The 25325-nt window shown below is 32.6% G+C and overlaps 1 protein-coding gene across 1 annotated transcript in view; it reads right to left on the bottom strand.

The window, feature by feature from the left end:
- Window positions 1-25325, bottom strand: part of LOC129234342 (male-specific lethal 3 homolog) — a 48727-nt gene that overhangs the window by 7682 nt on the left and 15720 nt on the right. Inside the window, exons 5-9 of the mRNA XM_054868335.1 lie at window positions 21860-21952; window positions 19058-19200; window positions 15031-15171; window positions 7424-7734; window positions 889-1233 (exon numbers count right to left, since the gene is read on the bottom strand). Coding sequence (XP_054724310.1) covers window positions 889-1233; window positions 7424-7734; window positions 15031-15171; window positions 19058-19200; window positions 21860-21952 — 1033 coding nt within the window. The remainder of the gene's footprint in view (window positions 1-888; window positions 1234-7423; window positions 7735-15030; window positions 15172-19057; window positions 19201-21859; window positions 21953-25325) is intronic.

Genomic DNA, 25325 nt, shown 5'->3' with positions numbered 1-25325 from the left:
TGAGGTTACTATAATTAGCTTTGCAATTCATCACCAGTCGCAAGCTGAGAACATTCCTTTCAGAAAATATAATATCTTGAATGTTGTCCAGTTTAGCAAGGAATGTTCATTTTGTATGCTTGTTGATTCATCAACTTAAAATAATTTTTTCCCCAGCTATTTGTAGTTATCAATCAATGTTTTTTAATGTCACCCGTCATAGCGTCATATCATTAATTCTTTGACTCATAACATTGTCTGGAATCCGGAATTGACACTTTGACCACCTCATTCATTGCAACGGAATCTTTCATTCCCCGTATGATTTGTTTACAGACTGGTAAAATAATTGTTTCGCCGTTTTATTGTGCCATTTTCAACGTAAATTTAGCAATTAATTAAACTAGCAATATTATAACTCTATCTAAACTCTTGCGCAGGTAACATGCATCTTTATTAAAAGCAGTAAGTTACCGCCCCAATGCAGGGCTAAGGCAGAAGTACAGAATGAGATGACATCTGCCTCTACAGCTAGGTTATTCCCTATTCCAGACTGATGGATCCATAACTATGGCGAACAAAAGTACAATTGGCAATCAATATTAGTTGGAAGATCGGATATTTTCCCTCCTTTCTTAGACAATTGAATGTTTTCTTGCCTGGGTGAGGCAATGATTGAGTTATCCCTTACAAATATGTATTTTAAAGACTTTAGTTACATATTTGTATGGTTCTTATTTGTTTGTGCCTTATTGCATCTTGTAATCATGGAGGCTCTATTTTAGTGGGATGCATGTTACCTTAAACGTTCTGCAATGATATGTATGAAATGAAGTTTGGACTTGTATTGTTGTTCAAATTTTCAAATCTCTCCTGCTTTGCGAGCAGAAATTATGTAATTGAACTTACCTAAAAGCCTTAAAAGATGTTGCGCCCCATAAATCAACGATGGAGCCGCTGGAATCTGTTCATACAAATGATAGCTAAGCATATGCCATGACATAACTTCTTGGAGCAAACCGGCATTGTTTATGAGATGATATTGTTGACCTTCAAGCAAAGGACTGGACATGGTGGAATGAGTCGATGAATTAGATGAACTCAAACAGTTTGAAGCCAAAGACAGCGATGGAGGTGCTTGATTATTTAGCTGAGATGATATGGAAAGAGTGTATGACATGGTTCTTTCACTTGGTGGAGGTCGAGATGGTTGTGATGATGTGGGTTGTGAATTAGACAGCTGTGGAGAAGTTGCTGCTTGTAAAGATTTTCTAGTCACACGGGTAAGGGTTGGTGACTCGAAAACAGTTTCTGTTTCTGAGTTCAATGATACAGGAGACGGAAGATCAACCGGTTGTGAAGAATCAACTTTATTATGAGATGCAGTGTTCATAGATGTGTCTTCAGTCCCTGGTTGTCTTTGCCTGTCACTGGATCTTAGGATTCTCATGCAAACAGGCCTTGGCTTTTCTTCTAAGTATAAAAAAACGCCATTTTATAATACTGATTTTAAATATACATACAAAGGCTTATTAATATAAGATCTGGCTGGATTAATAAATTTCACAAATAATTTCAAGGCTGAACTTATGCAAGCATATTTCTGAGCGTTTTTAAAAGCTTTTTTTTTTCCGCTACACTTGTTCAAAAGTGCTTTTAAATTCAAGCGTAGCATACAAACAAGCAATGTTGAAAAAAGGTTAATAGTAAATATAATTTATTCTCTCTTTGTGTGCAACACATTTTTTTTTTAAAAGAAGGATAAGATACAAGTAAATATGTTAAAAATTTCAAAAAATCATACTTCAAATTTCAAAGCGTAAAATATTTTTAAAATTAAATGTAAAAAATGTTTTCAATTCCAAAGACTATTTCTAAAAGCTTGGTTAGCGCTAAAAATTATAAAATGAAATAAGTATATGGCTTTTTGTTCGCAACACTCGAAAATTGCAGTTGATCAGAATATCTTTATAATTATGTTAATTCTAAAGCAACAATTACTTATAAAATAAAATTAAAAATTAGAAGAGATATATAAGATCAACTTCAATTTTTGAGCGTTGCGATCAAGAAACCATAAAAGTACTTATTTTATTTACGCCCTTTTTAGTGCCAACCAAGCTTTAGAAATAGGCTTTAGAATTGAAAACATTTTTTTACATTTTATTACAGCTTCCAAACTTGAACGTTGTTTCGCTACTTTTGATGCATATTTATACTTGCAATTCAATGCAAATAATTTGGAAAGAAGTGCGATTTTTTATTTATGTATTTTTTTAAAAACATTAATAACAATAATTTTGATATCAAGCACATCATTAAATGTTTTCTAAATGCATACTATAATAAAATAATACAAAAAGAATGTTTTTTAACCTGGGGCACTCCGATAAGAGATCATGGGAGGTCGCTATGACAAATTTTGTCAGAAAAAGTTTTGTATTTGTTCTGCAAATTTTGTTTGAAGATTCGGAATTTTTGAGACATAATTGCAAAATTGTTATTTCAAAATGCCGAAATGTTTCTTTTCATTAGATGTGCGCATTGGTGCATGCCCATTTTTTATCATTCGGCAAAATTTGGAGTTACATTTGACAAATTGAGATTTTTCCCCCTCCTAAAAATTTAAATTTGAAGCACCCCTGCTTTTATCAATTGGCTTTTCTTGTCAAATAACACATTTAAAACTCTGTCATACCTAGTATTTTATTTAATTTTTATTCTAATAAAGAATTAGATTCAGAAAAAATAAACAAAACTATCAGTAGTTTAAAAAAATTGAGTACTTTTTTTTGCTGAAAAATCTAATAAATTAAACAAGGGAAGCACAAAATTAAAAACAACCTACAAGCACATTTAGGGAAAGAAAGTCAAATGTGTAACTGTTACATTTTACTAGGATAACTTGGAAGCAAAAAACATCAAAAAATTCTCAAGTAATAGCAGTACCAGTTCTACCTTTCAGCTGAATTTTAGAGCAATAAGCCATATTTTATTTCTGCGGAGACTACTTCTTTGTTTTAACGGAGTGTTGAACGGAACGTGTTGCGGAGTAAAATTTTCAAATTTCATCACTGTCCTCTTCACGTGAAAACACATTCTAAACTGACCAATAATAGGCAAACCTTAATTATTGTAAACCATTGCATGAACCTTCAGGTAAAATTATAACAATGTTTAATTTTTTTTTCTTACCGAATTAAACATACTTTTTTTTTTTGTGCTGAAAAAGTCGCCTTTGCTTGTAGTTCCAAAACAAGTTTTTTTTCTTTTGCAAATGCTGTGGTATACTGAGTCCATTTTTTTTTCTAATTTTGATAAAAAGCAGGAATTGAGATATAGAACTGGAGGCATTCAAGTGCAGTCTATCTATTTTTCTAATTCAAAAATGCAAGTCATTTTATATTCGAACCAATGATATCGTCGTCTCAGAGCAACAGAAGGATATCTTAGTGTTATTCCTGGGATTAGATATCTTACTATTGCTCTAAGGTGACGATATATGCTGTAAATATTCTCTGGCAGATCAGAAAAACAAACTATTGTTCTTACTATGGGGAGATAACATTTCCGCGCTTATTGGCCGTGGCGTAATTGAAGTAGAAATTCCAGAAACTCAAACCACTGATGATGGCTGCAGCAAAGCAAGCCGAAACGTCTGGAATTTCTACTCCAATTAGACCACGGGCAATAAGCCCGGAAATGTTATCGCCCCATATTGATGCCGGCCGTGAAAGCCTTAAACAGTATTGTTCTTACTATTCAAATACATATGATTTTTTGAGTTTTTCAAATTTGAGGATGTACAATGTACATAGGACCCTTTTCACGGATAAAAAGTGGTCTAGCAAGTGACACCCATTATAATTTCAAAATCTGATGTGAGAAAAAAAATATTTTTGTTCAAATATGAAGCTTTGATAATTTTCATATAAGCGTGATGAATGGGGTGGGGTGGAAAGCTGACATGGGAACCGCTTTGGCTCTAGGTGACCTGCCAATGTAAATCCATCATAGAAATTCATTTTTAGTCATGAAAGCTGATAGCAAATGAGCATGCCATCAGCAAAACTCGAGCATGAAACCGATGGTATTTTAGTCCTGATGTTCTAAAAAAAATACATACAACCTCTCTTTCTCACTGCTCATAATAAAAAATCCTGATCATCACATTTCCTTGAAGACTAATTTTCTGTTACCAGAATGGGGAGCTAGGGCGTATTTAAGGTTTGAGATTCACCATAAATATGTTTTACACTTTCTTAAATACACAAAAAAAGCAACCATGCCAAGTTTCAATAAAATTCGAGACTGTGGGTGCTATGCCACATTTTTTGATTGACTTTTGCATTTTTTCCAAAATAAATTTAAAAAATAAAAATATTATTGAAATGATGAATAAAATAAGAAGATATAAGGTAGCATATAGTGAAAAACCACCCAACATTAAAAATAATTGAAATACTTGCAGGATGCAAAAAGGTTGAAATCTCAAATGAGGCATGCAAATTTTGGCGCAGCACGGGTTTGACATCGTTGGCATGATTCCAAAACATACGTTTTTGGCAGATATTGAGGAGGATGAAGATTCGACGGGGAAAAATAAAAAAAATAAGAAATCGGAGACCGAAATTTTGAAAAAATATGATGCTTTGGAAATTTTTGAATTTTACAAATATTAATGCAGCCAGCCCATCTTTAACCAGACTATTTCTTTTAAGGAATTTTAACTAGGTAATCAACACAAGTTTAACATAAAGGCTGTAACCTTCCCACTAATTTTCCTCTTTTCTTAACAAACAAGTGCAAATATCGTCGCATCAAAGTGGTATTCCTGTAATCAGTAGTGTTTGTTCTGAGGTGACTGTATAGGACTTCTGATTTAAGAAAAAGCCGATATGAACCAACCGATTAATGTTGAAGTAAAGGGGACCTGGGGGTTTCTCTTCCGTAAAATTTTCAAATTTGTAGTCTTAAAAACTCATTTTAGACGATCTTTGGAATGTTAGGAGAGAAGAGGTTCGGTGGCGCTCCCCTGTCTATTTTTAGAAATTCTAGCTCTAAGAATGCAGTTTTAAACGATCTTTGATGTTGTTAGAGGAAGGAAAGATTTGAGGGCTCATCTGAGGAAATTTTTCTAATTTTTAACATCCATTTTAACTGTAATATTATGGGCTCGGGTGCGACCCCCCCCCCCCCCCGCCCCTGCGCATCTTTCGAAATTGAAACCTTAAAAACACAAACATTAACACCAATAATGTTAAGAAAAGGAAGCTTCGGGGGTTCTCCGGCAGATTTTTTTTTTTGCAAGTGTAGAGCTAAAAACGCAGTTTAACACAATCTTTTCGCGATGATACGTGAAGGAGAGATTGGAGGGTCCACACCAAGAAATTTTTCTAATTTACAGTCTTAAAGATGCATTCTAATTATCAGTGGTAAGGGAAGGGGAGAAGAGGTTTGGAGCGCTCCCCCGGAAATTGTAGCTCTAAAAAGGCTGTTTTAGATGGTAATGTTAATTTTTGGTGATGTTAAGGGGAGGAGAGATTAAAAAGCCCATCACAGGAAATTTTTCTAATTTATAGACTTAAAAATACATTCTAGACTATCTTTGGTAAGGTTGGGGTTGAAAAGATTCTGAGGTCCACTCCCAAATTTTTTTCAAAATTGAACCCTTTAAATTGCAAACATAGGCAATCCATGATTCCTGAGTAACTTTTAGAGGACCAGCAATTTTTCGAAATTGAAGCTCCAAAAACTTAATTTTTGAAGACTTTCAATGATGTTAGGGAGGGAGGAGTTCTCCCCCGGAAACATCTTGAAACTGAAGAGCTTAAAACAAAATTTAGACCGATCTTGAACGATGCTAGCGAAAAGGAGAAGTGGGCAATGCCCTCTCTGGCATTGTTTCCATTCTTGCTAGACTTCACGTGAATTACAATGAATTTTTTTTTTTCAATTTAAGCTGAGAAAGAGGGTTTAAAAAAACTTACTTGACACTTCCTCAGTGGGGTTCTACAGCTCCTTGGCGTTGTTTTTATACTCATGTTAGACTTTGAGGAATAATAAGGATTTTTTTATATTTAGCTCTAAAAAAGGTTTTAAACTATTTTCGCAATTTTCTCAGGGTGGCCATGGACCTCCTCTCATTGTTTTCCTTATTGTTAGACTTTGTATGCATTATACAAGAAGTGTTTTGCATTTTTGCTCAAAAAAAGGGGGATTTTAACTTTTCTTGAAATTTTCTCGGGGGAGGGGAGCATGGCCCCATGCCGCCCCCTGGATCCGCCCATGTCCTGCCGGCAATCATGGACATAAACATGAGATTTATATCTTTCGTGATTTACTTTTAATTTTATTAATATGACACAAAAATATAATTTAAGAAAATGTATAAATGTTAAAAAAATATTTTTAAAAAAATTATATTTTTCTCAAAAACAGGGGGGGGGGGGAGTGTGAGTGCATTCATGATCTGGCCCTCTCACTTTTTCAAGGCACAAGCCACCACTGTTAATAGCTTCAAATGAGGTGACATCTGCCTCCAGCTTGGGAATTCACTATTTCAGACTGATGAGTTCTAATAAGAGCAAAACTGTAGTCTCTGGACGTGATAGCTGGGCTGTCTGGTGTGTAGCATGTAGTTCTGCCCTAGCCCTGGCTTAGGGGCAGTAACTTACTGCTAAACAAAGAACCAGAGTTCAAAAAAAAATCTCAGTGGCTTAAAAAAAGAAAAAAAATTTAATTAAATTGAATTTCGTTATTTGAATTCAAATTATGTATTTCGCAATCACGAGTTGCGACAGGACCCTATTCATTGGAGTTACTGTTTCTAGAAATGGCTCCCGTCCTCTTGCCCCACCTCCTGGGTGGTTACGTGTGTATAGTTGTGTGTGCGTAGGCGCGCGTGCATGCATGTGTAGGCTTGTGTGTGTGCATAGACCTGTGTGTATGCATGTAGGCGTGTGTATGTGTGTCAGCACGTGTGTGTACCGGACATGGACGCATCTGACCAGGAAGAGCGGATTCCGACGTGCCTGCAGAGGCCGGTGGGCGGTGGTGCTGCAGAGCCACTGGTCCAAGCTGAAAAAGGAACCACAACGCCAAGAACGGTCAAGTCAGAACAATAAGCAATCGTGATTGCTCAAAAAAAAACCTAGGTGACTACATAAAATAAAAAGTTGTTTGAGAACTTTTTGTTTCAGAAGCCATGTCACACTGAATTTTTCTTTTAAATTGAGAACTCTTTTTTTCTTGGCCCTATAAGTTTTTTCCATTGTGTAAATTTTTTCAAATAACTAGTTAAAAACCTTTTTGAAGTTATGTATGTTTTTACTTAAACATTAGTAATGTATTTTAATGAAGGCATCCTGGAACTACTTCGATAAAAAGTTTTAAAAAAAGCAGCATACAATTACGTAGCAAAAAAGTCACCATGAGTACATACTTGGACTATTTTTCACTATTTTTTCCTGGGGAAACTTGCTTGATTTCTTGCACTGCTGACTTTTTTCAAGTTCCATCTTAACTTCAGCAACACCATTCAAGGCATTTTCATGCTTTGGAGACTGGTTTTGCTTCATTGGATGACTTCGCAAGCTTGGTCTACCTCTACCGGGTCGACTCGGCACAGAAATCTCAATTTCAGCTTTAGTGACATTCAAATTCGACCCTCTATTTGAAAGTGAATTCATATTTACCACATGATTTGAATTCTCTTGTACTTCTGCTTTGATATGAGGGATAGCATTGTTCTCTCTAAACCAAACAAAATACAAACACACACATTAAGTTACAATTCTGGAATAATATCTACTTTCATTACAATTTAGCTGACCAAATTTGTGGTATATGGCAACATGATTCATCAACACAGGGGGGTAAATATTTATTGGGCAAGAATACTTTTTTTTTTTGAAAACACATAAAGAGTTTTATGAAATTTAGTTTTAAGTATAAAGTGATCATTATTTACAGGAAAAGTTAATAAGCATCAATTTTAAGAATTCAAAATTTTGTTATAGAGGGAGGAATTTTATGAAAAGTCTTTTAATAATTGCCCTTTTTTTTCCAAATGAACTCTTACAACACTACTAGAAAAATAAATACATTTTCTTTAAAAATGTTGATTTCAACTCTAATGCTTTTGAATTGTGGGAAAAATAGTTCTTTACTAAAATTTAGAATAGCAAAACTTGACAATTTTTAACGAAGAATGCAAACTACTGAACTCTGTTGTCATATTATCCATAAGACATACTATGTAAACACATGAGCAAATGAAATAGTAAAACAATTTCAACAACACAAAAAGCACAATAAATGAGAAGAGAAAAAAGAGCAACTATTTTATGGTCTGTGCATGAGGAATTTCTAGTTGCATGACTTCCACGATCAAAATACTTTCCACCACAAATTTTTAAAAAGTCATTTTATAGAGTGATGATTATTAAAAATATTTGCTTTAAGATGTCCGTATAATCAATAGAGCCTTCATGCAATAAATTAATTATAGAGTTGAATTGTGTAATAATAGATTAAAAATGTCCTTACAACAGTTACTACATCATTTGAAGATTTCAGTTCCCTAAAGTATCTTTTTACAGCTGAAATTGTTTTGAAAGTATATTGCTAATTAACGAATGGTGTGGGGGGGGGGGAGGGGGAGAGACAGCTTTTTCTCTTTCAAAAATAATTGCTTGCTGTTTAAAAATAGTCAATGTACAGAAGTTTCACTACAAAATGACTAAAATATACTGATCAAACCTTAATAAAATTCATTTTGTTTCAAAAATTGTTAATGGACAGTTGCTTTAAATTTCAAATTTCTCTTGGTTACTTTTCAGTTTGTCAAATAAATATGAAAAAATTGCACAATCAACTACAGTTTATTTGTGCAAAGAAGTCCAGAAAAATGTTTCAGCAAGGACATAATTAGGGAGAGCAGTGTTTTTTCTAGAAAGGGCTGTGAAACCAAGATGAATCACATGCTCTAAGAAATCTTTCTTATGGAATTTCCAGGAAAACTGCTAATGAGGTGGCCATTAAAGCCTTGAGCACACGTATCTCACATCTGATAAGATAGTGAGGTATAGGCTTGAAAGGGGAATGAGTTTCTTAAAATATGAAAAATAACACGCAGAAGAACTCTAATTATCCGAATTAATTGGGACTGGACCCTATCTGGATAGTCAAAAATTCAGATAGTAGGATTTTGTCTGAAAAAGGGTCAATTTTAATAACTATGTATGTTAAAATGAGAGAAAGAAACTACAGTCGAACCTCCATATATCGAACTTCCACATATCGAAATCCCAGCAAATTTCTATGTTCATTATATAGAAAAATTGTTTCTATATATCGAAAAAACCTCTATATATCGCAATTTTCTTCGAGACATTCGTAGATTTTTTTTTCCACTTTAGACTGTTTGTCTCATGAAAAATAAAGGTTAGAAGAGAAAATTACATTCACACTAAAGGTTGCTATGGAACTCATAAGAAATCTGGGGTTGAAGGGTGTGTAGTTAAGTCATTGTTCCGTTCTGAAGTTCTTAAATTCCCTCAAGTTTATTTCAAATTATCCCTTTTGTTTGTTGATTATCATTTCTAGTCTTCTTAGTTTCAGTAAAAATCATTCAAGTTAAGTAGATTAATTGTTCACTTTTCTCCTGATTACATTGTTAAAACGAAAATCCCCTAATGTTGCGATCAAGTTGAATTGACGAAGAATATGAAGATGTATTGGTTGGCGCAAAAATGTAATTTCTGTTAATTTTTTAATCATTAACTTTCATTTAATCCGATACTCGCATAAATTATAAATTGGGTTTCATATACGAAAATTAGCTTTTATTTTAATGTTTTAGGATACTTTTATGATAAAATAAGATCGTTTCCATATATCGAAATTTCTATATATCGAATTTTTTTCCGCCAATTTGCTACTTCGATATATGGAAGTCCGACTGTATTAAAAAAACAGCTTTTAATTAATTAACTGAAAAGACAACATCTTTACCTGAATAAGTACTTACAAGAGCTGTATTTTAGTACAGTATGTACGCACCATACTTTAAATAAAAGTCATTGCTTGCTGTTATATTGGTCAAAGTTAACTGTTTTGCTAGTTTTGCCCGAAAATAGTGCGTAGACAGAACCATAATTTTGTAAACTGCAACCATAGTAAGTTTCTGTCTGATATTTTTTCTTAGAAAATTCTAAAAGTGACTTGGATATTAGGAGTTCTACTGTATTGCTATCTGATTGCAGCATAACTTAAAATGACTTTGGAAGAAAATAAAGTCACGGTTAGAGAGGGATTTTAGGTAGTCACTTAATGGAGCTAAAGTTGCCTGTCAAATTCTGGTTGTTTGGAATAGTGATTGGTCATAGAGGATTCTCAGTATACATGTATACATACACAAAGAGCATTTAAGAACATAAATTAGAAGGAAAACAAATGCTGATAATATCTAAGCAGAAATAATCTGCCAAACTTTTTAAACATGCTCAAAAACTATTTCAACTATAAAATAGAGAACACGTTGTCAAAAAATGATTTAAAAAATTGTATAATCTATCAATTTTATATGAACTGCATAATATCTGTAAATAAGCACTAAAAATTGAAACAGAAAAATGAAGTTTATGTTCATGGGCATGTGTCTAAATAAGTAAGTTTTTGAAAAAAAAAAAAAAAAAAAAAACGAAATGTTCTAAAAAATATTTCAAAATGTAATTTAACATATTAAAATGTCTATTTTTTTTTAACATGAACGAAAGAAAGCATTGATGGTAAAATTCATACTAGTGGTAATTCTGTAGAGCTAGTACATTCTAAGGTTCCAAACTGGTAAGATTGCTGTACTATTGTGATAAGCGCGAAAATCGTATCTGTAGCTCAGCTTAAAATGAGAAACTGCTATCTAAAGTTTTACGCTTCCATATATTTGATTTAGATGCCACTTTTTCAGATTTTTTAAAAAAAATATTTCCCATTCACAAATGACCATAAAACACAGGGGTGAAAATCAAAAATTCATTTTTGTATCAGCAAAAATGTCAATTTTGTAACAGAATGAACAGTTTTGTATCAGTAAAAACACAGTTTTTGTATCAGAATGATCAGTTTTATATTAAGTGAGCTCACGGCTTTCTAACTGAATCTTTTATATTTTGTACATGTTACGGCCAAAGCCAGAAATTGGCCAACCAATTCATGAACTGGCCAACATTGCTGAAAACTTACCAGCCAAAGCCAGAAATTTTCTTGATTTCGGGCTTTGGTTGGCCAATTCGCGAAGTGGATAGGGACGATCGGCCAGAGTACGAAATCAAGAACAGATTGTTTTACATACTTTAAAAAATGAAGTTTTTCTAAATGAGAACTTCGCTGTACTATTTTTTTCCTAAGTACACTTGTTTCAGAAATAAGTTCAAACATAAGTGATACCTCTGTGTTGAAAATAAGCTTGAAATGCATAAAAATATGATCTCGTGTTATTTCGTTCTTATATTTAAGCCATAATAGATATTATTCAGTGAATTAATATGATATATGATACAGAACATGATTATTATAATTATGTGATATACAACAATATTATAATAACGGACGTTTCTCTAGTCTTCACGCTATTAATCAAGTGTGAAGATTAGATTAATGCCATTCGAAACAAATGAGTTGCGTCAAGTTTACAAATACAAAGGCAAATTAAGAATTCAATTTGTCAACTAACTTTAAAAGTGATCCTTAGTCTATTTCTGCTCCAGATGCCTAACGTGGAAGATCCCAGATCACATTGTCTCCCGAAATATCGCTTCAAAAAATACGAAATATATTGCAAAGGGGTTCATTAAAACAAATGTAAAGGAAAAACAGTTTTATTGTTAATATAATGAAAAGACATTTCTTTGTTGGCACAACCTGTCGAATTTTACCTACAACATTTCCTTATTTATATTTTATTCATAAATGTCATTACATTCATTTTAATTTACTTTTAATACTGTTTATTCCTTTGTAAAAAGGCTCGTATTTTATGAATCGACATTTTGGAAGAAAACGTAATCTGGAAAATTTAGCATTTGGATAAGGGGCAGAAAAAGACTGACAATCATCCTTAAAATATTTCTTCATTGTTCTTGCGCAAGTTAACCTAGTTGGCAGTGCATTGGATGGCAGATTAAATGTTCTGTGCTCGCATCTCTCTCTGTCAAACCATGACAGTCGAGATTCCGTGTGGCAAATTTAGGCTTGCATAACTGCTGCAGGTTTGGGAAAACACATTCTCACATTCAAATCTCGGAACAGAATTGACTGAGCTGGCGGTGTATTTCGTGTATTTCTGCCTCAGCCCTGGCTATAGGGTGGTAACTTACTGAATATACCTGCCTTGCCTTCAATCTCCGAGTTGAACCGAATCATTGTTTCGGTCACTCGTCTGGTCAATGCTAATACTGTATTAGCTACCAGTTTGTTTGGCACTCTAGACTTCCTTAAGAGATTTTCCACCTCCAGCTCAGTCACTCCTATGCCGGGCTGATGAGTGCTAATAAGCACAAAACTGCAGTCCTTGGCTGGAATTGACTGAGCTGGCGGTGTATTTTACAATAAATGTAATCTGAAAAAGAAGGAGGGGGGGGGGGAGGGGAGGAATGTTTCATTTCGTATGAGTAAAGTGTACATTAAACAAAAGAATTTAAGATATTATCATTTCGTTTGTGCTTTCATATTTTTTTTTTTTTTTTTTTTTTTTTTGTGAAATTAAAATTATTCAAAACCGTTTCACTAAAAATTCATCAAAGGGTGCTGTGAATCTAAAAAGCTATAATTCAAGTTTGAATATATCGTGATTTAAAAATAAATAAAAAATAATACAGTAAAATCCCTCTAATGCGAACACTAATGGGACAAAAATTTTTGTCTGCAGGACAGGGGTTTAATAATGCTATATGCATTGGAACTGGGGAATTAAAAATTGTCTGCATAAGAGGAATGTTCGCCTTTGAGGGTTGTCCGTTAGGAGGGGTTTCACTGTAGCATATAAATAAATGAAAAGTGTAGTAAACTCATTATAATTTAAAAAAAAAAATAAACATACTTATACAAAATTAAAATATGTAAGAGATTTTAAAAAAATAATATTGTGTAAAATAAGTTTGAAAATTTGAGCATAATGATAAATTTAGTGAATTATGCTTTATAAAAAGGTGGGTCTTTTAAAAGGAAAAAAATATTTTGTTTCTTTGCTTTATTCGAGCATAAAAATATTGGTAACTGCAAGGAAATATTTTCAAACTTGTTCATTCTGAGTTCAAATGCCAAAATGCTGAGAAACAAAGCTTCCACGGGGAAAAAAAAAAACATCTTGCCTGATTAGTTAAAGCATTATACGTGTACCATCTAAGAGTACTTGATATGTTAATATCTCAGTAAAATAATATAAATTACAACAACAGTTTCTTGAAATATTATAAATTACGTCCCTTTTGACTAAGGAAAAGAACTTGAGTACTGCTCCCCTAAAAGCACCAGAACCCAACAGAGAAGCACAGTAACAGGGTTCTGCCCCTGGAAGGAGCGCAGACATTGATTTGGCCAAAGCAAAAACTGCTAGAAACGCCGAAGCCAGTTAGGAAACATTTCCTTGCGACGAGCCTGCAATGGCCGCGGCAGTTTTACCATAGACTGCGCGGCCGATCCTGCGTCGGCTGGGGCAGGGAATGGGTTCGAGGGGGAAATTTCAAAAAGTTTCAAGAACGTTTCAAAAAGTTTGGGTAACTTTGTACACCAAGAACTGTTTTTGTGCGGTGGAAGGGGAAGGCATGAAAAAAAATCGCATTAAAAAAAATTGTTCGAAACTTTAGTAGTTATAAAAAATAGTTTTCGCAACACACTTAAGCAATATATTTTTTAATGTGGTGGATAAGGACCGCATAAAAAAAGTCTCATGTAGACAATAACAAAAAAAACTTACGAAATAACTAGGAATTGCTTCTTCAATGGAAGTCAAAATAAACCAACTGATGATAATTTTGCCGAATCGTCAGACAAAATTTCCAGAATGAGCAAACTTTTGGGAGGTCACAGTGACTTCCCATTGCAGTGCCCCTGTGGTCACTTGAAGACAAAGCACTCATTTTATAAATGATTTCTTCAATTGAGTCCTAATCTGATTGAAATTTTCCTATACAGTTGAGTCCCGACTTACATGTGGGATGCGTTCCAAGACTCTTCGCGTAAGTTGAAATTTCGCGTTGTAGAAAAAGGTATGTATAAAAATTTTTTTGAAACATATCAAATTCTTTAAGACGCTTATAAACACCCCTCAAATTGCTTTAACGCATTCCTCAACAAAAAATTAAAGTTTCTCATAGTTAAGAAGCTTTTACTGTAATTAAAACATAAAAAAGCTGCTTCATTCGACATAAAAAAAACTGTTAAGATGTACAAAATAAGATCAATGGCAGGTAAAGACATAAAATAAAACTACATGGCACGTACATCACTTATACTTAATGTCATGCTACCATCGAAATACTTTTTAGTTGTTCAAGCATCTTTACAAACTTAAGATGAAACAGTGGACTAAGGTGCCATATTATTTCATCACCTTTAATATTTAGAAAGAAAAAAGAAAGAAAGACGCCGAGTGGTTACTTGATGCACTAATAAAGCGATGCGTGGACTAGTATGGAGAAGGGAACTTCCGTTATCAGTGACGCTATAGGGATGAAATATATTCACGAAATCAATATTTAGAACCCAATAACAAAACCAATACTTCCTTCCAAAAAAATCATATTGCAGACGAGGAATTCACGTTAGCCCTAAAATTCGTTATTAGGGAAAAACTCGCGTTATAGCCATTTCGCGTAAGTCAAATTGCATTGTAGCGGGAATCGACTGTACCACACACACACACACACACAAAAAGACTGCACTAAAAAGTGTATTCCAATTTTACAGCTGTTGCAGTCCTATCAGGTGTGAAAACGGTCAGTTAATAAAGAGCTTTTATGTAACAATTCAAGGAAAAAAGGAATGTACCTTATATTGCATTTAAGAGGGAAACAAGAGTGTCCAACAGTATAATATTGCTTCTTTTCTTTATGATATAACAGAAGGTCTGCTAATGTGAAATCAAAATAAACTCTAATGCCGTCCATTGCTTCTTTACATAAGTTCAACCTTAAAAATAAATAAATAAACATATTTAAGCAGTTACAACATTTGTTATAAAAAAAGACAAAAGGGGAAAAAGAAAATTTCATAGTAACATTTAAGATGCAATGCAAACAGTATGAGACCCTAATTTCGGAATCTCAAAATCCAGAACTTTTTTCCATTAAAAATAATCAATTTTTCTTTTTTTTTCAGTTTTAAAGGTTAAAAATTGTAAATTGTGGCAATTACTTGTTGAAAAAATTACTTTCAGTTCAGTTTTTGAAACTTTTTTTGATACCTCGTATCATGCGTAAATAAGCGTTTTGCTGTAACTATGCAGCAATCTTTTAAGATCCGCTATTAACAGTAATTCTTTCTTCTCATAAGTATGTAATACAAAGCCTATTGAACAAAAATGCAATTTTTTTTAGTAAAAAATGATTTATTTATTGTATCAATCAACACATAGCATAGTAATAAAAAACTATACCCGCGGGCTACACGCAGCTGCAAATTATCTCCAACTTTTGTTTTTGCATAATGAAGTGTACTTTCATTCAGATTGATCAAATATAAAAAAAGTGTAGCGCAAACATTAGTGAAACCAGGAAAAAAACACGACAAATATCGCACAAAAGTTTTTTTTTTCTTTTTTTGAAGTCGGAATCCAAAATCCGGAAAATTAAGGCATCCTGTCCACATTTACTCTTGCCTAGTTTCATTCAGGTGATTCATTTCCAAAACTCATGTTTCATGTTTTAGCTTATCAACTGTTTAGTGTCAGCTGGATTTCTTAGAATAAAACTTTTAATCTTCTTCTTTTTTATACTGTAACTAGCAGTACATGCGCAGCGATGCCCGTGCTAAAATTTAATGGAAGTCCGTTGAATAAAAAAAATGACACCCCCCTCCCCCTCTGATGTGAAATGATGATTTTTCATTGTATAAAATGTGTACATTTTCAAAAAAAAAAATTAAAGTTCCTTTTAATTCAAAACTTTTCGTCAAATCATTAAATTAGATTTGCAGTTGCTTTAAAACTATATTTAGCGAGTGAAGCAGTTTTTACTGCCATTTAAAATATTTCGCCAAATAAACAAAAAAAGACATCAAATAATATCTTTCAAATGTAAAAATGATTCTGCAACTCTATTGTTTATCCCCAAACTCGCCGAGAACCCTGCTATCATAATCCATCAGTCTAATGAAAAAAAAAACATCCTGTGGAACATTCAAAAATCATCGTCAGAAAAAAAGAAGAAGATGTCGTACATTTCATTTGGATAAAAACAAATCAAAAGTTTCATTTCTTTCAAAACAAATCGCCAAAACAATGAATTAGATTTACGGTTGCTTTAAAACAATAATCCTAGACTGAACTGCTCAGCGCCTAACATGCCAAGCAACCACGCTATCGGAACTCAGCCTTTTTGTGAGTGAAGTGGATGTTTTTTCTTCGGTAATAATAAATGTTTCGCCAAACAAAATAAAAAGTATTAAATCACATTAACAGTAGCTTTCAAATCCTTATATATTAAGAGCTGCGTTGTCCGGCTTTGCCGGTCTACCTTGAGAATAAAAATTGTGTCAAGTGACATATATTCAACAACCAGGCTTAAATAAAATAAAAAAAAACACCATGCAAAATTACCCTTCCAAACAATGATGACAGATACTAAAATATTTTTAAGAAATTAAAATGCGAATGATTGATTTTAAAAGTTAACTATGGAAACACGAAAAAAAATAAGTTTAAGAAATTAAATGCAAAATAAGGAAAGAAACAATGGATTCAAAAAGCGTGGAAAAGCGAAAATAAAATGGTTGACAACCTGAATCCAAATAACTTTTCAAACTTGATTTAAAAACGCTTGTAACCTTTTTTCCTTTGAAGATAGAAGCTAAGTTTTTCGACGATAGGTTGAGAGAGATCTGGAGTAAAAAATGCCCACTTTTTCCAATGGTGTCAAAAAGAAAACTGTGGGACAATTCCTTTACTTTTTATTGATAGATTTAATGAAGAAAGTACTGCCAAAATTTCAGCTAAGTCTAAAGAATTCAAGCTAAAAACGCTAATTACTCCCGCCGTAATTAAGTTATTGATTTATAGCCTATATCACTCAGTAAGAAAGCACCTTTCATATAGTGAAGGAATTTTTCAAATAGGTGTAGTGATTCCGGAGATTACCTCAAACATATAAATACACAAAAATCGGCCCTCTCTCTTTATAATATTAGTATAGATTATTTCACTTAATATATGAAAATAAATTCGAAAGAACCAATTTATGTGATCAGAAAAATACAATTTCCTTAGTCTTATTTGAGAATGGTATGTTTTAACTGTCAGGATTTTTGTTAAGTGTCTACTTTTGCATTTGACTTTTTACAGTTGATTGATTCCAGCTATACCATTCCCAAGGAATATTTTCATTAAAGAAGGAAATTGTATTTTTTGATTCAAATACAATTTTCTACTTTCAATTCCCCAGACTTGACAATTTAAGTCGGAGGGACAGGGGGAGAGGGAGACAAATATTCAATATTTTCACCTGAAGGAAATTCAAGGAAAACTGAGCACTTATTCCACCAGGGAGCTTGTTTTGTATTTTATAGATATATATTTAAAAAAGAAAAAAATGGGAGGCAGAGGATTTTTAAGGACTTGACATTTTGTCAAAATTATAAGCAAAAAGCATAAAAATTCCTTTTGATGATTTCCACTATGTTTGTTATTAATTGCAAAAGAAAAAAAAATCTTTGAAATTAATTCACACTTTTTGAATTACAGTCAACTCTGATAACTTGAAGCCTTATAACTTCAAGAATATTCCTTTGTCTTGAAATTTTCATTGGGACGCAAACTCTTGAGAAGGTAGTGAAAACTTCTCGGAATTCAAACCAATAACTCAAATGTTTTAGCTCATCTCTAGGGACTTCAAGTTGGATAAGAGTTGGCTGTAAGATTTTATATCTATTAATTGATGCTTTAATTGACATAATATTTGGATGGTCTTATGCCAGAGTGAATTATGTGATTTTTTAAAGTTCCAACTTTAACAAGTAAATATGCCACAAATCTTGCTTTCTGTCTTAAATTAATTAGCATGAACATGTCAAGCATTACTTGGTAGTACTGCTTTCCTAGTTTATAAAATAAAAATATATTTTATGTGTATATCTCTATATTAATCTAACTTTGAATCTTCTCATTGAAAAATAAACATTATGGATGCTTGTTCACTCAGCCATAAGACCATCCATTAAGAATGTTTATAAGAGGCATCATATTTTAAGGCTTTTAGGCACTCTTCAAAGAAACATGCTCATCAAAAAAGAAGGGGAGGGGGGAGGACACAGAATCAATTACAAAAATGCTTTACTTCGGGAGAATAATGTACTTGAGCAATTATCAAGTAGTTGATCAAATTAGCTTTGTTCTGTCAAGTTCTCGAGGGATTTTTTAAGTATTGTTTTTTAACTTGTTCTCCTAATAATAATGACATTTTGAAAATTTTCTAGACTACCCCATGTTTAAAATTTGCAAAAGAAAAAGGCATTGAAATGTAGAGAATATGGTGTAATAACATTGCAAATTAATTATAATTACATTGCAAGGGCAATGTAAGTCAAATCAGTTGAATCAGAAATTGGTATTATTTATAAGACTATACTGGTCAATTTATTGTAATTTGTGGTATGCTTTATCAACAAGTTAATGTCAAATGCATGTAACTTTTGTTTAAAAAAAAAAAAATAAACAACAACCTTAGAGACCAATTTGATGGTAGAAAATGTGGCTGTTCAGAACCCAAAGAGGAAAAACGGACCACCCAAAAAGCTCTGAGATACATCATTACAGAAAAACATAAAATTGAAAATACATTTTTATAACAATAATCATACATACTTATTTTTAACATCATCAGGCATTAATTGCTTGCCATTTTTCGCATTTTTTGGAGGTGAAGCACATAAAAGATTGGCAGCCAGGTGTTTCACATATGTTTCTAATATCATTATGACATTTGTTTCACATGGTAGTTTCACAAACTAAAAAGCAATAAATGTAAAAATTGTATTACTCTTTCATTGAAAGTAGCAAAATCATTTATGCCAAATTTTTCTGGGGGGGGGGGGAGATGAAATGTTTTCAAACGTTTTCACCGTTGTTGGATTAATTCTTGGGAACACAATTACATAATTGTTTGCTTACACCCTAGTTCTATAAATTTAAAGAACACTCCTTTTAATTTTAGAACAATCTCGTAAAGTTCTAGACTAGGAATTTCAAATACTATTCGAAATTCTTATGGTTACTATTCAATAGTAACTACTTGTTACCAGAGTCACTAAAAATGGCAGCCCTTTTTGAATTTTGGTAGCCATTTAAAAAAAAAAGTAAGCAGGGAAAAAAATATGTAAACTTTAAGGAGTTTGCTCTGAATTACGTTGCGAAGGTGGGAACTGACGCATTAAATGTCTCAGGATCGGAAGCACATTGTTGTGGCATGATTTACAATAAGATTTTTTACAAATAATAAAACACTTTTGGCAACTGAGACTTTATTTTTAGTAGCAATTAACAATGAAATAGTCGCCGATTTGCAACTGGCAACCGCTTTACAATGTAGTAAACTATAAACTCTAAACATTATGTGAAGTGTTTGCTTATCACTAATTTTTTAGATCTCTGAATTGATAATTAAAAAAAACATATATATATATATATATATATATACATATATATATATACATTAAACTTTTTTTTTTTTTTTTTGATTCCAAAAATAACTTCTTTAACCTTGATTCGCCCTAAAAAGTGAAATAAAATAAGTATATGATTTCTTGATTACAACTCTCAAAAATCATAGTTAATCTTAATATCTTTGCATTTAGGTAAATTTTAAAGCAGACAATAAAATTAAACCTAAAAAATGAGAGAAGAAGAAATATAGGCCAGATAGTAAAAGCTATTTCTACAAAGCTGTATGCCGCCTATTTCTTCTTTCAAATTTTTTATTTAAATTTTATAGGCTGCTTTAGAATTTACCTAAATATAGACATTAAGATTAACGGCAATTTTTGAGTGTTGTTCTCAAAAAAATCATCCACTGATGTTTGTTGATTTAGGGGCAAAAAAAGGAGGGGAGGGGGGGGGGAATTCATTTATGAAAAGGTTATAACAATAAACAAAGATGCTGATTACAATATACGACATTTTCTAACATGTGTTAATATACAATAGGGTTTCCGATCCCGCTCCGATTTCAGTCCCGTGGGATTTCGGGATTGTAAGAAGCCAATCCCACGGGATTGACTTTATTCTTCAAAAAGTTAAGATTTTAATTTATGCATTTGATGAAAACGCACTGTGTAGTTCCACTTTTGGTTTTACAGAGATTAAATAATTGTGTTCATTCAGCAAAATATCCCCAATAAACTTCACCTTTTACAATAGATTTTTCTTTTCCAATGGAGGTCATGTTTGGTTTTTGTTCAAAAACTGCAAATTTGGGACAAAAGTTATGTCTATTCGATTTGCGCATTTTGTTACATCAATATAACTGAATTGATTATTTCAGAAAGGGCGTAAATCCTACGGAAATCCATTGGACTTACGCCTTTTCTGAAATATAATCGATTCAACTTATACTGAGAACACACTTGTTAAATAATTAATGTTGGTCATTGTATCCGTGCATTCAATGCTAATTAGTTTTATCAAGCAGAAGAGTCGGTAAAAGTTTTTGGATAACTTCGCTAATTTTACTTGTTATTTTAAGATATTCTAAAACATGAACAGTTTCACGTATGCAGTGTCATACGAGTCATCCTGTATTTCATCCAAGTTTCAGTCATTTCTTTTAGAATGACTGAACTTTGATTTAGAGTCGTGCAGTTGTCGAATATTGCAGATTGCTGAGTAATTTATCAAACATAATTTTCAAGGTACCACACATTTATAATATTAGCTTAACGATGATAAAGACATCAGCAGGCACCTTCTACCGGGTAGAGAGTTAATAATGTCAGGCTTTTTTCTTCGGAGGAAAACATTGTGCTATTTTAGTAAGTTAAAGGTTTTGAGTGCATTTCTTAAGCTTACATAAGCGTTTAAATATTGCATTTAGGCTACTCCAGTGGATTTTGCAATCTGTAACATACTTTCTCAATTTGTTTATAAAGCGCATTTTTCTGATTCAAATTTTAGTGATGTATTTCGAAAACATTTGTAATTTTTACACATATTCACAATATTTGAATGAATCAAAACCGAAACCTAGTATGAGAAAACCAATGCATTCTCAGAAAAATAAACTCTTATTTTTATCGTACTCCTGAATGGTAAATTCACCGTTCATCATATGCGACAAAGCTTTTCTTGCTCTTCTGGCAAATATACAAGGAAGGTGATTCAACCTTCACTTGATGTTTGTGAAAATACTTGTTTTATGGGGGGGGGGGGGGGGGGGGGGGCAAATGCTAGAAAAACATTTGCAAAGAAAATCTTTGCCGGATTAGCAATCCCACGGGATTTTGAACTTGATCCCACAGCATTAATCCCGCTGAATACAATACGGGATCCCGCGCGATTCAAGATCGGGATTGGAAACCCTGATATACAAGTGGTCCGGGACTTTGATTCTGGTAACATTAAGCAAATAGCATTAACCAGCAACACCAACTGTACATAACAAATTAAACAAACCTTATCTTGCTTGTTTATCAAATACTGATCTTCTTCTATTTGGGTTTTCAAAACATCAGGAATATGAAAGACGATTTCTCTCTCAGCTTCTTCCTACAAAATAATGAAGCAATTTTTTTAATTGCATACTTAACTGTAAATTATTTGTATGCATTTAACATTTTGGAACCAAAATAAAAAGCATAAAGTAAAACAAAAAACGTCCACCCCTGGCAATCATCTGAATTTTGACAACTTGAACTCAAATTGTGTTTGGCAATCAAATAGCGATAGGATCCTACTTGTTGGGTTTCTTGTTTCTTCAAAATGGCTTCTGTATCACAATCATAATTGCAAAAAACAAAATTTTAATTTGAGAACTCAAAATTCAAATTAATGGCAGAGGCAGGATGTCGTGTTCTAAACGCCCTTTTTGTCTAAGAAGATTGAAGTCCCTAAATAGTATAATACAAAGTCTCTGTAAAGTCGAGTGGGTTGGGTATAAAGGTTATTTAGGATAACATATCCAGGAGGAAGTATATGCTTGCGGAGACCCGTGGACCAGAAGACTTTTCACTATTCTGCCGTGCTGTGGTATCTGCACATTTTGTCAAAATTGAGTTATTGTCACCTGGTGGTCATTAGTAATTTAGTTTACCACAATCTCAAGCTTTTTGGCGATTTGAGAACACAAAATATTAAAAAAAGCTACAGCAAAAAAGTGGTATCTGCATATTTTGCTAAAGCAATTTGAACGTAAGTGACAAATCTTTAAAGTTGTATCTGAGCAGTTACCCTTTTTTCCCTCAGTAAATATGTAGATACAACATTTATACCTTAGTAAAGCAACATATTTAATAATGTAGGAGTTTATTGTAACAGAGTACTTAAATTAGTTTAACTTTGAATAGTTGATATAGGTTAATAATAAAAACCAATACAAGTTTGCATAAATGTTCAAGTAAATCCTAAGCTTTTTCTATTTAAATTTTGATTTAAAATGAAAATTCTTAAAAATCAAATCCATGTAAAATATTTATATCTAATTCTTTTACGCAAAAAAAAAAAAAAAAAACATTTCTACTGCCAATTATATTTTTGTTTAAGTATTGTCTGCTGTCAAAATTATCTTCTAGCTCGGTAAAAATGAATTTAGAAGTAAAACATTATAAATGATAGCATCAACACATTCTTTGAATATAAAGAACAGAAAATTATTATGGTTTATACAGTTTTAAATGTCCGAAATTTTGAAACTGGTATTTTTCAGAAGGCAGATTTTGTTAGATTTGTATAACAAAATAAAGCGACAGCAAAAATCCAAATAATGAAAATGTTTTCAGTGTTATTTAATGATACATAAGCTCATTTTACTAAGCTATTTTTGTCGTATCTGTGCAGACGCCCCTAAAAGTGAATAGTAATAGTCACTTATGATGAAATTAACCTAGCCTATGAAAAGGTTTTGAAGAGAAAATTAATTAAATCACAAATCAAAGAAAGAAATTGGAAAACTTTAATCATCACTTTTTCATTTAGAGCTCTACTGCAGATACCACATCTACGCTTAGCACAGCAATATAAGCATAGAAAAGTTAAATCAAAAAAACATTAACTACGGTCTAGCAAAAACAATAAGCAATCCTGATTGCTAAAAAAAAAAAAAAGATTTCTTTCTTTTAAGCAAAATCTTGTCTAGCAAGAAAAACAATCCAAATCCTGAATATGAGTTATTTTTGCTCTAATATACTACATGCAGGCTCTGCAGACAATTTTTGGAAAAAAAAAAAAAAAAATAGTAGGAAAAAAAGGAGCAGAAATTTCAAAAAAAAAAAAAAAAAAAGGTAAAAAAAGGAAAATAATGTTCTAAAAAAGGAAGAAAAATGCAACTAAAATATAGTGATTACAAATGTAACAATAAAAAAAGAGCTTACAAAGCTGTTTTATGTTTATGAAATATTTTTTTCAATTAATGTTAAGAATTAGAAATTTTATTCAAGATAAAAATAATGTGACATTGTTTTGCTTAAGAAAATGCTTTACTTACACATTTCAAACTAGCTTTTAGCAGAAAGCTTAGCTGTTGAAATAGGATGCAGATGATATTTCATTGGTGCTTTCTCCTTCTCATACCCATCAAAAATGACAATAGCTAACCCATATTTTAATAAATTATTTCAGAAAGGACATAAGTCACATTTGTTTCAAAATTAAGTTAGCTGTGGTTTTATGATATTTGTATGTAGAGAAATCGATTAGTGTAGCAGGGAAGTCAATCCCTGAACAACAAAGTATCTACTTAGGGGTCACATTTTCGTTTAGTTCAGAAAGGGCACAAATCCCAGACTTTGCACTAAACATGAATGGAGGAATAGTAATATGCAATGTGATTATATGGTAAGATCATAGAAGAATTAAGATTTTTTAGCGTAATGAAATAAAAACAAATAACTCCTTTGATCTAGCAAACATTAATACGGTAATGGTAGGTTTGTCAGTTAGGAGGGTTGTAGGAGGGGGGGGGGATTCGAAATCACGACCTGGGTAGAGACAAGGCAGAAAAGTATTGAAATGAAATTCACTAATTTCTCAGGGATTTTATTAACATCACTCTAAGAACGGTGAAAAAACTGTACGCTTTCAGCGAGATATACACTGGTCAAAATAAGACTGCAGGAGACTTTTTCTAGAAATAATGCACTGAAGAAATTTTACAAGATTGCTGATGACTTTCCTCTGAGAGGACATACGTTTGTTCTTTGCGACCAGGATTTCGGGACTGTAAAATGACTGTTAAACAGATCTGACAGATTATTAATTACCATATGAAATCCAATCTCTTATAAGTGAAATTCTGTTTTTTTGTTCATTGCTCTCATCAAAACTTGTCACTGCGTTGGATTGTTGGGTAACTTGATGTAACACATTTATCAAATTTTTTCATTGCATAATGTACTCAAAAGTTTTGCAAGTATATGTGCGCATATTTAGCATAATTCACATAACCATCTGTGTAAAAGAGAGACAGCTTGGTTTTTGCAAACCAGAACCCCCCACCGACGTAGAGGGGGGAAGAATTGCAGCATTTCTTGTCTCACTAGAGGCAACTTCGGTTTATCCCCCCTTAAGGTGATGGCAAAAGATTGTGGAAAAATTGGAGCAAATTAATTAAGAAGGACAAAGGAAACTTCAGTGAATTAGGACTTTTTGGGGGGTTTCACAGGGATTTAGTTTTTGATATCATTCCAGCACTCTAACAGTTAAATAACTGCAGTTACAACTAAATTGTTTTCCGAGTTAAATCATTTTTGGATGAGCCATCTGACATTTCTATATCTTATCATTGTGCTTGTGTGGCATTTTTACTTTTTTTGAAAAGTTAAAAATAAGTGAAATTTGCCTGCGAACTTCACTGCAACTGTTGATTTTAGAATGCAAACTACAGGGTAATCCTCCCCCCAAAGCGATGGCCCATCCCTCAAGCATT

The sequence above is a fragment of the Uloborus diversus genome, chromosome 1, assembly GCF_026930045.1.
Source record: "Uloborus diversus isolate 005 chromosome 1, Udiv.v.3.1, whole genome shotgun sequence".
In the NCBI taxonomy this organism is placed as follows: Eukaryota; Metazoa; Arthropoda; class Arachnida; order Araneae; family Uloboridae; genus Uloborus; species Uloborus diversus.
Note: the sequence above shows the minus strand (reverse complement) of the source record. Positions and strands in the feature narration are given on the sequence as shown.